Source organism: Vulpes lagopus, chromosome X, assembly GCF_018345385.1.
Source record: "Vulpes lagopus strain Blue_001 chromosome X, ASM1834538v1, whole genome shotgun sequence".
NCBI lineage: Eukaryota > Metazoa > Chordata > Mammalia > Carnivora > Canidae > Vulpes > Vulpes lagopus.
This window is the reverse complement of record NC_054848.1, coordinates 103,245,727-103,268,651: the sequence shown is the minus strand read 5'-3', so window position 1 is coordinate 103,268,651 and position 22,925 is coordinate 103,245,727. Positions and strand designations below refer to the sequence as shown.

At 38.9% G+C, this 22,925-nt stretch overlaps 1 protein-coding gene across 4 annotated transcripts in view; it reads left to right on the top strand.

Moving 5' to 3' along the window:
- MBNL3 (muscleblind like splicing regulator 3) overlaps positions 1-22,925 on the top strand; it is a 114,142-nt gene that overhangs the window by 31,232 nt on the left and 59,985 nt on the right. For all 4 annotated transcript variants that reach the window (XM_041740088.1, XM_041740089.1, XM_041740086.1 and 1 more), the window contains exon 2: positions 14,692-15,544. In XM_041740088.1, the coding sequence (XP_041596022.1) occupies positions 15,368-15,544 (177 nt within the window). In that variant the 5' untranslated portion in view covers positions 14,692-15,367. The remainder of the gene's footprint in view (positions 1-14,691; positions 15,545-22,925) is intronic.

Genomic DNA, 22,925 nt, shown 5'->3' with positions numbered 1-22,925 from the left:
ACGGGATCATGACCTGAACCAAAGGCAGATGCTTAACTGACTGAACCCCTCAGCCACCCCTGAGGTTAAGTATGTTAACCAAGGTTCAAATGCAGGTCTTTGGGCCTCAGTGTTCTCATATGTGCAATGAAAACAAGTGGGCTCAGAGCCCACTAAGTGTCAGGCACCAGCCTACTGCCCTGTAGCATTTCACAGAAATAACTGCACACCTATGATCCAGCAGGTTCAGGGTGGAGAGTTCTGTTTGAGCAGTGCTCTGAGAGCTTGATGGTCTCTTTTCCTTGGTGGAGCTGAGAAGCTGGCCTTAGAAGAATGAGTGGGATTTCTCCCTTTCTATGGGAGGCACTTTCCATAATTCTATACAATCCTAGAATATATATCTTTTAAAAACAAATTTAAGTGTGTGGCACTGACATATTTGCTAGACGATTAAAGTCCATGAGAATAGAACCCATGTCCAATGCATTGTGCATAGTACTTAATACATATTTGCTGGGCAAACAAGAAAAACTTTGTTGTAAATATGTGGACTTTTACCTGTACATGACTAACAGTTCAAGATTTTAATGGGTAGCTACTATGTTATGCATACTGCTGCCTTTGTTATTGATGTAATATCAACTCAGTATTTATGGAAAACCCAGTTGTGTCAGGTACTGTACTAGGTGAGCTAATAGTAAATATACCTACACTTCTAGCGATGTTTAATTCGGATTAGTATTGTCCTTGAATGAAGTCGTTGAATCTCAAGTGGTTTTAATAGAATGGTGGAGATGGAAACCATATTATAGTCTGTGCAAGAGTGATAGAGAGTAAGGAAGAGAAAGTATCAGAGGGAGAATATTCCAGCAATGAATGCTTAGGAAGCTTTCCTTGAGAAAGAGGCAGAGCTGAAGTATGGAAAAGTCACGTGGCTATTTTGGAGGAGACACAGAATTGCACCTTAAGAGATAATAGAGATAATGGGAAGATACCTGAGGATAATGGTCAAAGAATGGATGAGTTCCTAATGACATTATGGTTTGGCTTATTCATCAGAAACCCTTGTGGACTTAAACATAAGTTTTTCAAAAATGAAGAGTATATAACATCTTGTTTCCTAAAATTATGTCATCTATCCCCTAAGATTATCTTTTGGAAATTTGAGATTTTGAAAATAAAATGAAACATGAGGGGCTGTCGGCTTGTCCATGTTTATGCCCTTGACACAGTTATGTAGCCCTACGTTTGTCCTTAATAAATGTTTATCAAGGGAGACTATATTTATGAAAGAAAAATTACAGAGAACTACTACTGATATGCATTCTGTAATTGGATATGAGCCATTTACCCTGAGTAGTTTAGAGTCTTTCATATACTTGCCTGAAGGTAATGCGCTAGATTGATCTTTCAAGATTCCTTGTAATTCTAGAATTCTCAAAATCTTCATTGGTCCATAAAAGAGTTTCATTTGACTTTTGACAAACCTGATAACCCAAGTTGTGTTGTTTCAGTGCTCACTAAATGTGAAAGGTGTTCTGGTGCTTGAGACGTGAATGTTTTTGGTGGAACAGTGTTTGCCATTTCACGTGATAGATAATACCTTCCATATTTGGACCCTGGGAACTTAAGCTCCGTTTTATGTCAGCGTGAATTGAAGGAGTTTCTATTATGCTGAGCATCTTTATGATCTTTTGTGGGATTATACTATTACTTTAAATAGAATCAAGGCATTTTGGTCTCCTTCATCGATATAGTAAATTTTGTGACAGTCACATTTCATCATTTCAGTCATTCAGTACTTGGTGATATAGATGTTATAATGTTAACATTAGTTTCCACCTCATCCCTGTAAGGTGTACTCACATGATTTCGTATTAATGAACACAACATGGTAACTATAGTATAGAATTTTATCAGCTTGTTTTAAACATTTTATTTGTTTGAGAGAGAGAGAACAGAGCGAGACAGCGAGAGAGAAAGAGAGAGAGAGAGAGCAGGAGGTGGGGGGAGAGGTAGAGGGAGAGGGAGAAGCATACTCCCTGCTGAGCAAGGAGCCCAATGTGGGACTCCATCCCAGGACCCCGTGATCACAACCCAAGCCGAAGGTAGATGCTCAACTGACTGAGCCACCCAGGAGCCCCTGGAATTTCTAAAGCTCTAATGGACATTCTGTTAACCTTAGTATAAGTGTAAGTGTTCCCTTTAACTCAGTATTTGGACCATTTCTCCTTTTCCTCTTTTGCTTGGCCATGTAAGCTGAGTGGATTTTTTTTTTTTTAAGGTTCTTACTCTATAGGTATCTTCTTACTTTCCATGTATGTTGGTGCTTACCTCAATGCACAGACTTGCTTGCTGGTTGGACTTCAGTTTTTCCTGGAGTTTTGTTTTCAAATCCCTGCTTCCTTTCCAGGCTCTTCCTCACATCTTATCCCGAAGCCCTCACGTAAAAAAAATCTGTTTAATTTTCCTTCTTTTTATGATCAGCATGCCCCAGACATAGCAAGCTTACAAATGAGCAACAGAGAGAGGAGGTTTGGAAGGTACTGGCTGGCTTGTTGTAGTATCATAGTTTCACAGTTGTTTAATAAATGTCTAAATCTTGCTTGGAAATTTTTGATTTGATTTGGATAACTTTTCTTGTTCAGAACTTTCATTATTGAAGGAAGGATTTAGTATGCTCAGAGGCTTTTATGCTTCCCTTCTGCCAGCTGGATGCTAGATTTCTGGACCACATATTTTCTTGAATGGGTGATTTTCAACCCAATAGATCAACCATTTTTTAACTTATTTGCCAGACATGCAGGAGAAGATATATTCAAAAAATTATAAGCAATTCGGGATACTCTGGCTTCCATGGATAGGCAGTAATGAGCTTTCGTTTTGTAATTACAGGAAGCTGGGAAGAAAATTGAGAAACTGGAGATTTTTTCATTAGTGTCCAAGACTCTATTATTACGACATCTGAGAATATTAAATATGGAAAACCTCAATACCACTATTTGGTGACAGGTGGTGACTTGAGATTTGTGACAGATTTTGTTTTGAAATTAGACTTTAACATCATTGCTCCTTTGTATTGTCTACTTTACAGGGCATTAGAATGGTTGAATGAGATAATGAGTATAAAACGCTTAATACAGTGTCTGGCACAGAATAAGAGCTCAATAAATGTTAATGATTATTAACATCAAGGAATATCAATTGTTTAATAACCCAGATATGCTTTCAAATACATCAGAAAATGTGTTCAACAAAGCAAATTTATCCTCCTCATTGTGTTTTTGCTTTTTTTTTTTTTTTTTGGTGTACTCTAAACTCACTGTTAGAATTTTTACTCAATAAAATTCCCCAGTGTCCCAATTGATTAGAAATTGATACAGAGAATATTTTTATGGAGCATTTTGTATGTATGTTTATCCTGACCAGAGGAGAGCAGGAGAAATGGGCTCTCCTCTGAGTAGAAAGAAGAAAAGTAGAAAGAAGAAAAGCAAAGCCCAAACCAAACATTTGGTTAAAGGAGAAATATGTGAGCTCATATGTTGTGGCTAGTAGCAGATTGTGGCCAGGAGGGTGAGATGGTTATGAGCAGGTAAGTGGAGTCTGATTTTAAGACATTTTCAGAAGTAGAGAGGATCAGATAGAGCATGATAGAAAAACAGAGCCCACAGTTTAGGCAACTTATGGTAGAGAGGCAGTTGGGACAAAATCATGTGTGTAAAGAATGTGGTATTCTCTGAAAGAATAATAATAGAGATAAGGCTTCCTAAGCCTTCATTGCTGGTATATTCTCCCCCGATACCTCCTCTTCCTCACTCTCAATGCAGTTTGCATTGAAATTAACAAAAGACACAGACTCACAGGGTCAATAAATATAAATATAAATCTTTATAATCTCAGAGGCAGGGGACTGTCTTTCCCCCACAGATTCAAAGCTATGGAAAGTACCCTTCTGGTTTTCAGTAGTGTGAAATGCCTCCATAGCCATGAATTAAAGTCCACTAGGGTTATGAGTTGCCAGTGGAAGACACTAAATGAATTGGGATGGTGGAGTTAAACTTCTGGGAACTCTGCCTACCCATTTGGATCACAGATTGCCAAAATGTAAGATATGATGAAATCGGATCACGAGCTCTTCATATGTACACTAACAATTTTAGGCATTTCAGCCAAGTAGATGAACCGCTCTGGGCCTCTGTTCAAGGTCAAAGTGATCAATAGGTTACTTTGCTCCTCACTGGCTTTGGTAACTGTCGTGAGCTCATGTAGAGTTTTTTGGAGTATTGTCATTTTGATGTGAATTTGTTTTTCCACACCCTCCTTTTTAAAACCTGAAAACTGGATTTAAGTTACACACCTTACAGGAGTAGGCACATAAGTTATTTCCCCATTTTTTGAGCCAAACAGGAATTGAAATTGATAGATTTCACAGAATTGTTATTGAAGGCGAGTATTACATTTCAGGGTTAAGGTGTTGCTTTTCATTCTCATGGTATAATCAAACCAAGCTTCCTGGCGCGCCTGGATGGTCAGTTAAGCGTCTGCCTTAGGCCCAGGTCATGACCCCAGGGTCCTGGGATCAAGCCTCCCATTGGGCTCCCAGCTCAGAGCCTGCTTCTCCTTCTGCCTCTGCCTGCCACTCAGCCTACTTGTGCTCTCTCTCTTTCTCTCTCTCTCTCTCTCTGTTAAATAAATAAAATCTTAAAGAAAAAGTTTCTCTCTAAATCCCTTTTACCTGTTTAGGTTGACTTGAGAAATAGTGACACATCATTCTTTAGTGTTAGAGGCAGTCAGCACTTATACAAAATGCAATGAAAAGATGTTAAGCCATCCTAGTTTACATTTCCTCTAAATTTTTCTATAAAGAAAGGCCCCTGACTTCCAATCCAGCAAAAATCTCTCTGAAATATCGAGAAAAATAGAATTCTTTCTTTCCTTCTCTCTTTCTTTCTTTCTTTCTTTCTTTCTTTCTTTCTTTCTTTTCTTTCTTCTCTTTTTCTCTTTGTTTATTTATCTATGTTAAAGATTCTCTTTTTAAGTAATCTCTACACCCAGTGTGGGGCTTGAACTCACCACCCCAAGACCAAGCCAAGAGTCTCACTCCACTGGCTGAGCCAGCCAGGCACCCCTGGAATTCCTATATCAGAGGCCTTCAAGGAAGGATACTCTCAGGTCCTCATGAAGATTGAAAGAAATTGAGCTTCAGATTCTGTCCTGTGCTCCCAGCTCTTCACAGCTAACTCTTTACTAAAGCAGCCCGCTCCCCAATCAACTCTAGGCATTTGGTTTATAGAGATATCTTTCAGTCAGGTATATGATATGAATGGGAGAAATAATGCCTCTAGCAAGCGTAACTTCAGACATGAAAGGGTAAACACTTATGTACATGTGCCTAGAAAATTCACTTTCCCAGAAAACTTCAAGTCTACTGGGAGTTTTGGTATTGATGTGTTAAACTACTGGGTCCTTGCAATCAGGGTGCATTTGGTCTTCTCCCAGCATTTTCAGCCACAAACCTTTGTCCTCTATCCTTTCACTAGTTTTATAAGCACTCCTAATAAGGAGCAGAGGTTTTGTATTGAGATTGAGAATGTTAATTTCTTGGCTATAGTACCAGTGATGAATTCAGGTAAGGCAGCCCTCACTGGATGCCTCCTAGATAGAGCCATGCATTCCTTTACACCATTAAATCACTTAGATGTGACTTAAGTTTACTTCTCTGACAAATGGTCATCCTTATGTGACTCATATGCTTGACCAATTACTTGGCTGTTTATAAGTCTTAAAGGATAAATAAACATTTAGTGATAGCTTTTTAAAAATATTTTATTTATTTATTCATGAGAGACACACAGCGAGAGAGAGAGAGAAAGAGAGAGAGAGAGAGAGAGGCAGAGACACAGACAGAGGAGAAACAGGCTCCATGCAGGAAGCCTGATGTGGGACTCGATCCCAGGACTCCAGGATCACGCCCTGGGCCGAAGGCAGGCGCCAAACCACTGAGCCACCCAGGGATCCCCTAGTGATAGGTTTTGATCATTGTTTTGCAGTGTGTGTGTGTGTGTGTGTGTGTGTGTGTGTGTGTGTGTTTATTGATGAACAGTGAATATTCAACCAAATCTTATCAGTGAGTAAATTGGCCCCCAAAATTCAATTGAATTCAACTCAACTCACTGTGTGTACTTTGGGAGGAGCACAAGCACTTTCAGACCACTTGGATGCTGGTTAAAGTCCTGTAGCAGGAATTTACAGGATGCCAGCAGAGGCAGAAAGTTACTATTTCAATGCAACTCCCTGCATGAGCTTGTTCTGCAACAAAATGGAACTGCAAAAAATCCTCTTGGAGCTTTCAATGAGCGTTTAGAAAGGAATTTCCATCACAGAGATTAAGACTGACGAGTATTTGAGTCAATTCAAAGATGGGAATACAGTTACATGTCCCTAAATGACTGGGGTCACTGATAAATGGGTAGGTAGTTAGCAAAATGCAAACAAGAGGCTCCACTTTCCATCTTGTTTCTCTGCCTACTTTTAACCTCGGCCTGACTTGAATCACTCCCTGGCCAGGTCTCATGCAGCCTGTGAGAGCTCTGCCCTTTGTCTACCTCCCGTTTACTGTTTGTTCTTCCAGATTATGTTGGATGCATAAGGTTTGCTCTGAGTCGGTGTTGTGGGCTCCGCAAAGAAAACTGTTTTACCAAGGCAGATCATTGTTACCATATGACATTTATGGCCAGTCAGGTTCTAATATCTTTGAGCGAGGCTCCTGAGATCTCCATAGCAAATATATATTCCTCGGGTCACCTTCCAGGTCCTTCGGAAACTAGCTATATATGATTTGCCTTCCGTCCTGGCCAGCCCACGTCTGCTCACCATTTGATGGAAACCTGGCCAACTAGTGTTCTTTCTTACCCTCATTCACTCGGTTTCTGTTTTTTTTTTAATTTTTTTAAATTTTTATTTATTTATGATAGTCACAGAGAGAGAGAGAGAGGCAGAGACACAGGCAGAGGGAGAAGCAGGCTCCACGCACCGGGAGCCCGATGTGGGACTCGATCCCGGGTCTCCAGGATTGCGCCCTGGGCCAAAGGCAGGCGCCAAACCGCTGTGCCACCCAGGGATCCCTCTGTTTTTTTTTTTTAAGATTTTATTTATTCATGAGAGACACAGAGAAAGAGGCAGAGACATAGGCAGAGGAAGAAGCAGGCTCCCTGCGGGGAGCCAGATGTGGGACTCAATCCTGGGATTCCATGATCATGCCCTGAGCTGAAGGCAGATGCTCAACCACTGAGCCACCCAGGTGCCCCACCCGGTTTCTGTTTCTTCATTCATTTTCTAAGGGCCAGCACCACTTGCTCCTCTTGGAAAACTCTTATGATGACTCCAGGCCTGAGTGACATTCTTTCTTCAGAAGTCTTCGTGCATTTTTTGTTAGTGTCCCTGAAGTCAGCTCTGAAGTATCTGCATTGGGCGCTTTTCTTTCACATTATGTTGTTTTTGCCTCCCTGACTCCATAGAGGCTTCCTCGGGGTGGAGGCTGTGTTTTTTACCTCTTCTGATTCCCCCAGAAGCTTGGTCCAGAAGTCTGAGCATACAGTGAGTGTACAATAAATGTTTGTTGGTCAATTGATATTGTCACACATGAACATTTTTAAAGACCTCATTTGCTTGAATTTTAGGGAGTGACAATAAATATTCATTAAATGGATAAAGGGAACAAAAGGTACAGTTTTTTGGTTTATTTTTTGCCCCTCCTCCTCCCAAGCCATGGCCCAGCCAACACCTAGGTCAGTGCCTGGGTCACATGAGATGCCAGATAAAGATTTGTTGAATGGATTTTCAGCAAAATCACCCTGCATATAATTACATGCCATCAGTGTTAGGACTCATTTTGTATTTTACTCATCTTGAATGCTTGAGCATTATAGGACTCAAATTGCCAAATATGTTATATTCCCATTGACTTCAAGTTCAAGTCCAGTTTATTACTGAAGAGCTTTTAATGGCACTGAAACTTATGCCCCATCAACACAAGCAAGAAATTCACCAGTGTTGTTTAATAACAACTGTGTTTAGGACCCAGGTTTTAAGGTGTATTTATATTAAATTGGATTTATTTAAACTCTTTAAATGGCATTTATTAGCAAGATCTCATAATTTTGTATATTATTGAAAAGAGCCATACCTTTTGTAAAAAGAAGAAGAAGAAAGAAAGAAGAAAGAAAGAAAGAAAGAAAGAAAGAAGAAAAAAGAAAAAATGAACTCCCTTGACAGACAAAACCAGTCACATAAGTTGCTATGATTATGGTCAAATGAGACACTGTGGCGCCTGTGGGTTTTTTTCTGTGACCATATGTATGAACTGAGGTGGGGGGATCTTAATTGCTTTATCAAATGGAATAACTTGGCTTACTGTTTGTTTTTTTTTTTTTTGTAGAAGGTATATTAAATGTATTACCCTAGGAATATTGTGGGGCAAAATGCAATGAAGCTTTAAAAAAACCAACAATGCAAAAGTTCCATACATAGGCAAAATATTCTTATTTGTACAGCCTTTTCTTTCGGACAACAAAGCCTATTTTCCATAGGATGCCTATGAAATCATCTGCAGTGCTGAGCACTTTTCCCATGCCTTAAAGAACGTGTATTGGGGGATCCCTGGGTGGCGCAGCGGTTTGGCGCCTGCCTTTGGCCCAGGGCGCGATCCTGGAGACCCGGGATCGAATCCCACATCAGGCTCCCGGCGCATGGAGCCTGCTTCTCCCTCTGCCTGTGTCTCTGCCTCTCTCTTTCTCTCTGTATGACTATTATAAATAAATAAAATTTAAAAAAAAATTTAAAAAATAAAAAATAAAAAAAAATAAAAAAATAAAAAGAACGTGTATTGGTGGACCACTAACCAAAACACGTCAGGGAAATAGGACTTGAAGCAAAATCGAAAACTTGAAAGCTTTTCAACCTTGTCAGCTTGCCAACTCAAGCAGTGTGTGGCAGGTGTGTCATATATTCGTGGAGCCAAAATAAATGGTCCCAAGAAATTCCAAGCTAATGCAGATGTAAGGGAAGCTTAACATGGAAGGCAAGCAAACATTGTTTTCATTGTTTATACAGAGCTTGATGAATACATTGAAAGAAATGCCTCTTCAGATAGTGCTTTAGGGGCCAAATTGAATCTGTGTGATCTTTGGGACCAGGTGTTGGCAGCATTTCCACGTTATGTGCTGACTTGTGCAAGGAAGGTAAAAGAGAGGAGGAGACACAGAGTGTAGGAAAAATGGCCATGTAGACAGCTTTGGAACAAGTTACTATTTCCATTAGATCAGTAGAAAATATTTATTTCTTTTGTTTTACAATCAAGAAAACTTCCATAAGAAAAGGCATGAATCCTTTAAAAAGCTATAATCTAGTTTTTCAAAAGAAGCACTTAATAATGAATCTAGTGTGTATATAATTTTAAAGTAGGAACGTTTATGTCTTCTCTAGAATTCTTATAGATAAGCATTAAGGAACAGTCCCAACGAACTTGTATTTTCAAGGAAGAATATGTAGGGAATGTCTTGTCCTGTGGCTCAAAGTGAAATCACCACCCCCACTCCCAGTTCAGTTTCATCACACTGATTATTGGGCAAAAACATTCCAAAGATTACCCTACTCTTTGAAGATATAGACAGAAATCACTTGGGTGTCCCATATTTTTACTCTAAACCCAGGATAAGATCTCGCTGCAACCAAATGAGCAGGAATAGATCATTCCTGATGAAAACTGAATGTGCTATATATCAAGAATCCCAGGCATTAAACAGTCCTATTTGAAAGCTAGAATTGTCAGAAAATACTCAACTTTACAGGGCCAATTGGTTCAAAACCAACAGTGGTAGCCAAAGTTCAACCAGCCTAGAGGGTGTTTGACAAAACTTGTCAGCAAGGTAAACAGAAGGGTTAATGTTAAATTCTCACTTACTCTTTGACCTTTCAAAATAGGAATCCTGGGGAATGCTGCATGGTTCTAACTTCCCATTAGAACATTGAGCCGGCAAAACTAAGTTAGACGTGATCTCTACCTTCAAGGAATGTATAGTCTAGTAAAGGGGAAAAGTTAGGCGTTGATAAGGAGGAAGAACGTTCACAAATGTGATCTGTGCCATAAGACAGACACAGTATTGTGATGTGGTGAAGAGGGGACGCTGGACTCAGACTGCCTGGGTTTGAACCAGCTTGGTCACCTATGAGCCACACGAAGTTGTATAAGTTTAATTAATTTTCCTCTACCTCTGTTTCCCCCATCCATAAAATGGGACAATAGTATCCCCCCTCCCCCAAGGGGAATCCAGGGAGCAGTAAGACTTGGTGTGAGTCATTTTGAGGTCTTCCTTTTGGGTCTGCATTTTGTTGCAATGGTGTTTGAGTGTGTGCTTAAGAGCATTCGTAAGTCGTAGGCCTTGCTGTCCCATTCATGGGCAGTTAGCCTATGCAGAAGTCTGAAGACCTAGCATCTGCTTCCAGCCCTTCATAAACCCTCACAATCATTTCTCTTCCTGGTGCCTTAGGTTTCTTCTCCAGTAAAATGAGCATAGGAAATTCCATGACAGCAGGGACCTTATCTTATCCAACATCTAGAACAGTGCCTGGCTCATAGTAGGTTCTGGGTAAATGTGGGTGCAGCTCAACTCAGGGAAATTAAGAAGATGTTTGTATAACAATGTGAATGTAATTTTGAGAAGGAATCATAGGTACAACACAAAAATGACTGGCTTTCCGTGTTTAAGATTCCCAAGAGAGACAAGAGATAAGAAATGATCTCTACTACATTTCTCTGCCAGGATCTAAGCACCAGATTTGGAATCAGACAATCTTGCCTCGAGTTGTGCTTCTACAACTTAAGGCTTTGTAACTGTAGATAAATCATTTAACCTCTTTGGGCTTCATTTCTTCATTGGTCTTTTTGGGCGACCACCTATGCTTTTGAGTGTTCTTTAGAGCTCCAAAGATCAAGGAAATAAAAGCACTCGAGAACTAGAAAATACTACACAAGTACAAACATACTAGGAAATGGGAGCTTTTCATGCTCTACATCAGAGGAGGGTAAATCATAAAAAGCAAAATTATATTCCTGTTGCCCAAGTGTAAGGCAGTGAAGATAAACCTGTATGGTCCCTGAGACACAGTTGATCTTCTTTAAAATACAGTGGGGCGGGGGGGTGGGGGGTGGGAATGGCCCATTCCCTGTCTTTTATACACAGCAAGACGAGCAGAGTGACTCGAGGGAACTACTCTACCTCCACACGGCACACAAGCTCCCTTTAGCTGCCGCACCTTGCCTCTGTGCCAGCTCCAGAAACAGTTCCAAGTTTGAAGGAAGACATGTGCTAGCTACGGACTGTTTTGAAGAATTGGCCAGGATCCCATCAGAGGTTGCAGGCCAATTTCAAAAAAGAAGAAAATTATTTCCCCCTTTATCCCATCTATCATAAAATGTATGGCCAGAGTCCAGTTCCTGGTTGCATTTTTCTTTTCCAAAAGTTCAAAATTCAAATTTATTATTCATTATCTATTTCTGTACTTCATGGACCTCTATAAGGAAAATATTTCTCCAGATCCCCTCACTGTTTATGTTCTAAGCAAATCATTTATATAATTATATATGATTATATATATATGCATACATATATATGTATTCCTTTTTGGTTATTTTTCTTTCACATGTGTTCAGACAGCCTATATAATTTAGTTGTGGGATTAAATTTGAATATATTTTTAAATATAAGCTTACAAACTTGCAGAATGTTCTCTTTTAGGGTATTTTCCATACTACACTAAGTCAACTACAGTATGGAAACTAACTTACTCTTGAAATTCCACTTAGGAACACTACGTAGAATTTGTGTCTAAGGAGAATCTAAAAACGAAAGCTTAGGGTAGCCAGTTCTATCACTCATGAAGGCTTTTTTAGGGGGAAGGTTGTAATGTTGATTTAGACTCTTATTAATATGAGTGTTATTGATATGTTATTCACATACTATCCAATTCACCCATTTAAAGTGTAAAATTTAGTGAATGGGTTGTAGTGTATTAAAAAAATTATGCAAGTATCACCTCTAATTCCAGAATAGTTTCATCACTCCATTTTCTCCTCTCCCCAAAGTCCTCACAACCGCTGATTTGCTTTCTGACTCTGGATTTGCCTAGTGTGGATATATCATATAAATGGAACCATATAATATGTGGCCTTGGTGACTGGCTTCTTCCACTTAGCATAATGTGTTCAAGGTCCATCCATGTTGTAGCATGTGACAGTACTTTGTTTCTTTTCTTTTTCTTTGTTTCTTTTAATGAGGGACTAATATTCATTTTGTGGGTGTGCCACATTTTGCATATTCATTCATCTGTTAGTGGACACTTAGGTTGTTTCTACCTCTTGACTATCATGAATAGTGCTGCTATGAAAGTGCATGTATAAATAGCTCTTTGAGACCCTGCTTTCAATTGCTAGGGGTATATACCTGGGTATTGTGCTAGGTCATATGGTAACTGTTTAACATTTTGAGGAACTGTCAGGCTGTTTGCCACAGCAGCTGCACTATTTTACATTTCCATCAGCAATGATGTTTCCGATTTTTCCAACTTTTCTGGTTTTTACTACAGCCATCCCAATGCATGCAAAGTGGTATCACATCGTGGTTTTCATTTACATTGCCCCATCTGGCTATTTTTTAAAAATATATATTGTAAATATTTTCCTAGAGATCATTCGCCTGACAACCTTAACTCTCTAGAACGTGATCCTGCATGGAACATATTGCAAAAGGGCCCCCAAACCAGTAAGAGCAGTCATAGACTTTCTGCACGAAAGCCTTGCACTTTGTCCCCTAGGCTCATCATTCAGTGAGTAACTAATATTCACTCTAATTCAACATTCATGATTGGCTGTTATGTTTTCCAGAAGGGAGCCGGACAATCTACTATGGCAGGTATGTCAGGAAGAGAAATGACAGTACAAGTGACAAATAACAATCTATCACCAAAGGAGGGAAACTATAATGATTTCTAGGATGTTTATGACACCACGTCATCAACTAGAGGTCATATTATGTTCAGTATTTTGTAAAAAAGCAAAGCTACATATAATAGACTTTAGAAGGGTTTCCATGAAGAATGACTCAGAGAAACCCATGTGTGAATGGATAAGCTTGCCTGAGTTTTCTAGATACTTAATTTCCTGAAGATATCTAAAAAGATGATATTGAGTTTCATCTTGAATGTGAAAAGACAAATGGAAGATTCAGATTCTGTAAAGTTGTTAAAAATCACGTTCAAAAAATTAAGTGAAATGTTTTCAAGAGGGGATCCCTGGGTGGCTCAGCGGTTTAGCACCTGCGTTTGGCCCAGGGCGTGATCCTGGAGTCCCGGGAGCGAGTCCCATGTCGGGCTCCCGGCATGGAGCCTGCTTCTCCCTCCTCCTGTGTCTCTGCCTCTTTCTCTCTCTTTATGTCTATCATAAATAAATAAATAAATCTTTTTAAAAAAGAAATGTTTTCAAGAACTTGAATTCTACTTTCATGATGAAGTTGACCATTGGTTAATTTGACTGATACTCTAAACTTACTTTTATCTTAGAAAGTCCTCATTATTTCAGTATGTGTCCATGACATCATGGCAATAAATTAACCTTTTATCTATTCTCTCAGCTGAGTTGCTAAAAATTGTTGCCACTGGGTTAACCTGCAAATCCTAAAGCTACAAAGTATTTAATGTATGACTGAACAGTACTTTCTGTTCCATGTTTTTGTAAATGCTGAAACCTCCTTCAGTAGACCTTTACAGAGACTAAGAACTAATAGGGCAAACACAGAGGGGAAAAAAACCAGTATCTTTTCAGAGGATTTTTTTCTTGATCTGAAGCCCTTTTACATTTTACTTCCTCTCTCCTACCTCACTTGCAGTGGGTGTCCGGCAGGTTACATCACAACCATTTTATGTGATCATCAACAACCACATTTCAAATACACACACAGAGTGACCTTTAAGAGCAACTTAAACTTTCTTAGTGATTGCTGGTCTGGATTTTGAGAACAGATAAGAAAGCCTTCGATCAGACCATAGTAAAGCCATTTTAAAGACAGGTGTTTGGTAGCCTCTAGAAACTGAGGGGCTGTCCTGTCCAGCTCTGGCATTTTTTGTGCAGTGAACCCCTAAATGAATTTCTGCCCCCAAAAAGAATGAAACCATCATCTCTCCTTTTTAATTGGGCTTGTATTTATTTTTTTAAGATTGATTTATTTATTTTAGAGAGAGAGAGAGAGCACAAGCAAGTGAGGAAGAGGAGGGGCAGAGGATAAGGAAGAAAGAATACTTGAGCAGACTCCCCCCTAAGTGCAGAGACCCACGTGGGACTGGACACGGGGCTGGATGCAGGGTTTGATTCCAGGACCATGACCTGAGCCAAAACCAAGAGTCCACCACTTAACCAACTGAACCACCCCAATGCCCCAGTTGGGCTTGTATTTCAACAGTAAATCTATGTGGCTGCCTCCTTTTACTCTACGCTGAGAAATTTTTTTTTTTTTGACAGTGGCCAACGGTACTGTATTACACTGTCAATATCTAGGTGCTTCCTGTTTTTAAATAGGATATGGTACTTCTTTTCCAAATATAGAGTTTAAAGCAGAAGTATTGTATTAGATTAGCTAATTTTATTTTATTTTTTTCTTGCAGGTTTCTGAAAAGTGCCTTTTCTGAAAACTGCTGCTTGGATTCCACTCTTGAGCTGTCTCTTTATAAACCCTACCCAACCCCCAAATCTGGTGCGCTTATAGTTCAGTCTCAGCAACTTGTCCATTCTTTTTTTCCTTTGATTCCCAGTTTTCATAGTCATTTTCCCTCCTCTTATTTAGCAGTAATTTTTTTTACACTTGTAACATCCTTACCAATCTTAATCCTTAAATCCAAGAAATAGGGAGAAGGACATTTCTTCCCTTGATCTGAGACCATTCCATAAATTGAAGGGTAACCAGCAGCATATGCTTTTTGCAAGAATAATTGAAAACATCAACTGGAGAGTACAGAATTCTTTTGAAAGCCTGCCAGTTATTTGAAGTAACTTGGGCAAAGGAAAAAATTAAACAAGCAATATCTTAACCTTTCTGGTTGCCTTGTTAGGAGTTGGTCTCTAATTTAATTTTCAGTTATTTTGATACAGTTTTTGGTTTGTGATTGGCTTTTTGTTTGACAAGACCAAATTTTGGCTAAAACAAAAACCTAAGTGCTAACAAAGAAGCATTTCACCAAAGCAACCTTACCGCTTCACATATAGCTTGAATTCACTCTTACCTTTTAACAGGAGTGAAACTGTCCTAGAGAGGGTGCACTTGATTCTAACTTTGCTTTCAATATGACGGCTGTCAATGTCACCCTGGTTCGTGACACCAAGTGGCTGACTTTAGAAGTCTGCAGAGAATTTCAGAGAGGAACCTGCTCTCGAGCTGATGCAGATTGCAAGTTTGCCCATCCGCCAAGAGTCTGCCACGTGGAAAATGGCCGTGTGGTGGCGTGTTTTGATTCTTTAAAGGTGAGTTTCATCTACATACACATAATATTTCATTTAAACTTGCTAATGTCTATATGTACTGAAATATGATGTGCTTTGAAATGAGGAAAGTTAATAATAGCATGGAAGTGGTAGGTTTTGTTTGTTTTGTTTTTTTTTTTTAAGACAGGATGTAGATTCTGTGATTGTAGGACTACATCGGACTATAGCTCATCTCATCAAAGCCCACTGATCAAGACAGACTTGAACGAAAAGAAATTAAAGAATTTTTGTAGGAGTGAGATGTTGCAGCCTTGCCATACTTTACTTCTTTGCATTTGATCTAAATTTTGAATACAGTGATCATAATTCTTGTAGAGCCTAAAGAAGGCTGAATTATAACCCTATTAACTGTGTCATCAACATACACTTGGCAGGGACCAGTCAGCTTTCAGAGGACAAGTAAAATCAGACTGAAAGATTATAAGGTGAAAAAATCTCATCATCCAGGAAGATAATATCTTTTAAAGTTTATTTATTTTAGTCATCTCTACACCCAACACGGGGCTCGAACTCACAGCTGATCAAGAGTCATCCACTCTTCCGAGTGAGTTGGCTAAGTGCCCCAAATACCTGGCAGTTTTATTTTTTATTTTTATTATTTGTTTGAGTAAGCTCTAGGCCTACCATGGGTCTTGAACTCACAACCCCAAGATGAAGAGTCTCACAATCTACAGACTGAGCTGGCCAAGGCCCCCTAGCATTTTGAACTTTCTTAGTCAAAGTATATTTTGAACTTTTAACTTAAACATTGCTGCCAAACTAGGATCACTTAATTTTCTTCCAGAACTGATGACTAATGAAGCTTAGATCTGTGAGTACATTTTATAAGCAAAGTCCTATTGCCAAGGTCATCAAACCCAAATATTATGTACTAGAGTATAACCAAAATACAAGAGCAAATGAGATATTATGTAGAATAGAACATATGTGATTGCAGAACAAGAAAATGCACTGACTTTCATGTTTTATTCATAGTTATCTTTAAGGATAAAGATGTATAAATTAAAGCATAGAAGTAAAAAAATGATAATAGATTCCTGGTTTAATAAGATTTGCTATGATGCATTCGCAAATTTTTTTTAAATACGTCAAAATGAATTAAGCTTAATAAGAACCTTTTTAATTTCTTGATATTGTTTTAGCCTCATCATGATCAATTTTACCTCATTAGCATTTTTATTTATGGCCGCATTGGTTGACAGAGACATATTCCTTTGTGTGATCATTTCTTCAGAAAACATTTTATCAAATGACACCTTACATAGTTACTTTTTTAAAAAAAGATTTTATTTATTTATTCATGAGAGACACAGAGAAAGAGAGAGAGACAGAGACACAGGCAGAGGAAGAAGCAGGCTCCATGCACAAAGCATGATGTGGGACTCGATCCCAGGACTCCAGGATCACGCCCTGGGACAAAGGCAGGTCCCTAAACTGCTGAGGCACCCAGGGATCCCACATAGTTACTTTACCTTCTTTCGTGGTTACTAGTTTTTGTTGCAGACCCTCCCAAGTCAAGAATGGAAACTTGTTATTGTAAAAACAAACAAACAAACAAACAAACAAAACCAAAAAACCAGTAATCCTTACCATTGAAAATGTCTGAATTGCTCTTATTTGCAGGAGATATTATCATTAAAGGGCTTATTCTCTACATTTCACTATCATTCAAGTTTCATCTACAATTATTTTGTATGTTATTGAAATTTCCTGCTATGTTGCCGAGAAATGCCTTGAAGCAGAGAAGAGCACTGGTCTAGTCTCAGGGAAAACAGGAGCTATCTTTCATCCAGTCTATCTAGAGGGTCTGGGACAGCACAAGGCACTGTGCATATGTTGTTTCAGGGGACCTGGGGTACAGTCCCAGCCTTGCTACTGTGTCTGACCTTAGCTACTTACTCTGATAAGGCTTACATTACTTTATCTCAACCTAACTTCCAGGATGACTATGGAGGGTCCATGAGATTATGTAAACGAAAACTTGTGTATTGCTCTAAGAGTGAATTAAATGGAAGATTATTTTCTCACAATGTTTGTCCTAGGAGTTCTTTAAAACAGCTCTATTTAACTAGGGTTTATTGTTTAAAACTGCAAACTCATGTTTCAAATGGACATGCCCAAGGGGCACCTGTGGCTCAGTCAGTTAAGCATTTGCTTTCAGTTTGGGTCATGATCCTAGAGTCCAAATGGACATGCCCAAATCCAGTTGCCATGAGTGTCATATTAGTTCTTCAAGCTGGATATCACTGTTTTCATAGTTTACTCTTTGATAGAGTTCCTTGTAGGCTTTGTAAATTCCATCTTTCCAGACATCTGGTGGAAGGAGATGTGTGATCTTCCTAATCATTGGTATACTTCAGGTCTGTTCTCCTACTTGGAGTGCCATAAAGGAAACGTTTTGAAGCAAATAAGCAAAGCAATTGTTAATAAAACACTACTGCGCTACCACTTTAAAGCTTGGAAAATGTTTGATTCAGAGATGACATGGATAATGGCCAATGAATATTAATAAGCCACTTAATTATTTAAATACACTGTCTACTCACTATATCCAGTGGTGTTAAAATAATTTTTGCATTATGTTAATATCTTGATGACCAATCACACAGGATAAAGACGATTTCTATAATCTTCACATTTTCATATTTTAATGAAAATTTTAATATTTCAAATACCCAGAGCCTTTCAAACAATTAATTAGTTTGCCATTTAGATAGCACATTCGTCACAGTTCCACATCCACACAAAAGCTTTGTGGTTCTCTGCTTTTATATTATTCCTTATTGATGATATGTATGAACCCTATCCTGAGTCAAGAGTAATTGACCTATGTGGATTGTACGACTATCTATCTCTAATATACAAATAACATACCTCAATGTTTATTGTAGCATTTGCTACCCTCCTTGAAGTTGTATAATTGAAACACCTTTGAAATGCATCTGTGCACTATTTCTATTTCTATGAGTGGTTAAATAATTGAAGCAATCATTTGATGAGTTTTGGGCTGCTGCTTTTGGTTTTCTGTGTTTTGTTTTTGTAAGGATTCCATTAACACTAGGTACTCTACCAGATGATGATGGTTCTTTGCCTTCATAATAGGCACATAGATACGATGTTCTACTCACCTCACACGATTATACTCACCTCATAATGAGCGAATGTTGTAAAAATAAGGAGGGCAAGCTTGATGGCTAATTGTGCATTGTGCTGAAGTGCTGTGCCCATCATTCCATGAATGTTGAGTGTTCATTGATGAAGGTTGCACCATCTTCAGATAGACATCTAGACAGTAGAGCCCATAGATTAATTTCCAGCCACATGAAAGAGTCTCATGTCATGTTAATATGCAGCTGTTTTTGACTCAATTGCCTAGCCTGCTGGGCATGTTAATTTCAAAATTTCTCTCCAAAATATTGGTTAACCTGTTCTATGCCAATTTCTTGATATGACAGTTTGCCACTGACCTATCTTGATACTTCCAGTGCATGTCCCTTATATTTAACAAAATATCATCACTAAAAAGACCACACTAGAATCTTTGTGATCATTTCCGTAGCCAAGATTGTGTATCTTCATGTATTCTGCTTCGACAATGTCATGATATCTCCCCTCCATGCCTGAAGCAGTGTGACGTCAACCACTTGTTACCCAGGAAGGGTATAAATGCTGTGATTATTTCATTATGACAGATCAACACCATTATATCTGCCCACCCTCCTCCCCACTTTGAGTAGTTTTGTAACAAAAATTTCCTGGCAAAGGACTTGGCAGCAAGTATAGTCAGAGGACAGTCATGTCAACCCACATAACATTCCTGAAAGATGGAAACTGGGTGCCGAATGTACATAAAATAGCCCCACATCATGTCTTCAAACATTACATATGATCACAAGTGAAACCATATTTTAACAAGTGAAACCTGTTGTCTAAGCATATGGATTTGAATCCATCCTTGGAGGTCAGATTGCCCTGAGTTACATGTATATTCTGTACTTAGTCTCACTAGTCACAGCCATGTTCACTAGTTTAATTTTTGACTGAATATTTATGTCATCCCTGTTTGCTAAGGGAAAACTTACTGGGAGCAGAAGACTCCTAGCAACATAATCCCAAGGGTTACTAGATTATGCAAGACTTAGAACCATTTCTAAGCTTGATCAGAGAGGACTGCCTGCACATAGACAGCACTTGTCATCCTGAGACTCAGAGAAAATAACATTTTTCTTCCTTGAGGATATCTATCTTTGGTAATACTGACTGTGAAAAGGAAACATCTTTGGTAAAAGTCAATGCTATTTCAGACATTTCAAAAACTTTTTTTGAAAGAAAAATGGAATTACAATTAGTACCTAAACAAATAACATATTAACAGCTCAGACTGTTTAAACTCTTTATTTTGAAATAATTTCAGGGATACAGAAAAGTTGCAGAAGTGCTGCAAGGATTGGGGTGCCCGGGTGACTCAGTCAGTTAAGTGGCTGATTCTTGATTTCATGATCTCAGAGTCCTGGGATCAAATCCCATGTTGGGCTCCTTGAGATCAGTGGGGAGTCTGCTTGTGGATTCTCTCTCTCTCCCTCTGCCCCCCCCCGCCACCATCTGTCTCTCTCTAAAATAAATTTTAAAAAATAAATATAAAATTAAAATAAATAAGATAGAACAAGGAGTTCCTGCATACCCGTCACCTGGCTTCTGGTAATGTCAACAACTTACTTATCTTAGCACAGTTATCAAAAGCAGGAAATTAACTGTAGTACAATATTATTAACTAAACTAGAGGCCTTATTTGAATTTCCCCAATTTTTCCCTGATGTCCTTTCTCTGTTCCAGGATCCAGTCCAGGATCCCACGGATTGCACTTACTTGTCATATCTCCTTCGTCCCCTCCACTCTGTGACAGTTCCTCAGTCTTTCCTTATCTTTAATGACCTTGGCACATTGGATGAGTACTGCTCAGTTATTTTGTGGAATGCCTCTTAATTTCAGTTTGTCAAATGCTTTCTTGTGATTTGATTAAGGTCAAGCATTTTTGGCAAGAAAACCGCCAAAAAGATGTGCATTGTATCTGAGAGTGCATGATATTGATGTAGCTTATTACTCATTATATTAACCTTAATCACTTGATTAAGATGATGTCTGCTGGGTTTCTCTGCTGTAAAGTGGGCAGTTTTCCTTTTGTGCAAATTGATAAGTATCTTCTTCATTTATTCATCATCTCTTACAATATGCCTTTGATTGTAAGGGGCATCCTAATATCTAAGCTGTTAAAATGTAAACCAGTGTCTTCCTTAGAAGTAATGAGTAGTATGTGCCTATAATTAATGGTCAATCAAGAAGGGAAGTGAGGAGAAAATAGAGTGAGGGCATAACAGAAAAAGAAGCAGTGATGGGCCACCAGAATGACAGGACACTGGAGGATGAGAAGCCCAAGAAGTTTTGTGATGTGTCCGTCCCTGTCATGTGACAATGGGTGACCCTTATGCTGAATGAAGTCCATGCCCCTGGCCACCTCTAACTTATGATCCTCCTACATTAGAAAACTTACCGGCCATTGTTTTCCAAGATAAATATTTCCCCCAATTGTAGAAGTTATCCATCTCTATGAAGGAAAGGAAAATACAAAAGAAATCTTGAAAGTCATACACAAGGGGACGCCTGGGTGGCTTAGTGGTTGAGTGTCTGCCTTTGGTTTAGGGCGTGATCCCAGTCCAGGGATCGAGTCCCGCATTGAGTCCTGCATCGGGCTCTCTGTGAGGAGCTTGCTTCTCCCTCTATGTCTCTGCCTCTCTTTCTGTGTCTCTCATGAATAAATAAATAATTTTTTTTAAAAAGTCATACACAAGAAGATAAGAATAAAATGTAACAAAAAGTAGGTAAAAATGTAAACATCATCCCCACTTCGCCAATATCATAATTTTCTATTTCCATCCAGTTTCTCCATCCTTTATGTGACTGTATATATGTCTCATAAAGCTTGCCTTACCTCTTGCATCCTCACAGACCTCACTCCACCACTCCCTCCCCCAGCCATCCTGTGGAACCAAACTCTCCCTCCATTTATCCCTCCTCTCAGCCTCATGTTCTTCCCAGGGTACCAAAGAAAGAAAGAGAGAAAGAGAGAGAGAAACAGGAGGGAAGGAAGGAAGGAAAAAGAAAAGAAAGGGAAAGGAAAGGAAATCTAGATACTGCTTGATCTTTCATTCAGAGACTTTTTAAAAAAAATATATCACTTATTGTGGCAATTTTTCTGGTCAGAAAATAAAAACATCTTTTCTAGAAAACTGTATTATAGAGGGACACCTGGGTGGCTCGGTGGTTGAGCGTCTGCCTTTGGCTCACGGCGTGATCCTGGGGTCCTGGGATTGAGTCTCACATCAGGCTCCCTTTGGAGAGCCTGCTTCTCCCTCTACCTATGTCTCTGCCTCTCTCTGTGTGTCTCTCATGAATAAATAAAATCTTAAAAAAAGAAAACTGTAATATAGAGACAAAGATTTTTAAAAAACCCAAATCTGTAAGTCTGTTACCTGATGAATCTCTTAAATATATATGTCCTTTCAAAATATCTTTTAGTGACAACTGTTTCCTCAAAAAGAAAAAGAAAAAAGATTTCAGTCATTCCATGGAATTCCGAAAGCTTTTCACACTTGTGAAAGAATAGTATTTTAGAAACATACTTCATGTAAAAGATACTATTATTCAAATAATATGCAGCCATCAGAAATTCTATTTGAGGACTATGCAATTGTAATAATACGCTTTATCTTCTACTGATGCCCACTATATTCCAGAAACTTTATACATGCTGACTCTAACACCCACCATAACCCTGTGTTGGCTTTACTGTTGGATGGGCCAGGTTTCACCAGCTGTGTGGTCTTGAATAAGTACCAACCTTCCTGTCCCTATGTTTCCTCACTTGCAAAAACAAAGAACCTGTCAGCACCTACCTCTGGAGTTAGCATTAAAATGATGTGATCCACATAAGGCACTGGGAACAGAGCCTGGCTCATTATCAGCCCTCAAGAAGTGTCTGTGTTCACCAAATAAATTCTGGGTGCCCTGACAATTTAAACATGAAAAATGAAATTAAACTATCACAGTAATAGAAGTGCAGGTGAACACTTTTATAACCCCGGGGGAGGGGAAGACTGAAACACACCATCAAAGGCAGAGACAATCAAAGCAAATGATTATTAGAACTGACCACGCAATAAAAATCATGCTGAGTGACAGGAAACACCAAAGAATTAGAAGATAAACAACAATTTGGGGAAAACTGTAACTAATTTGACAGATAAAAAGGTCTTTAATATACAGCAAGCTTTACAATGAAAAAAATTACAAATGATATTTTCCT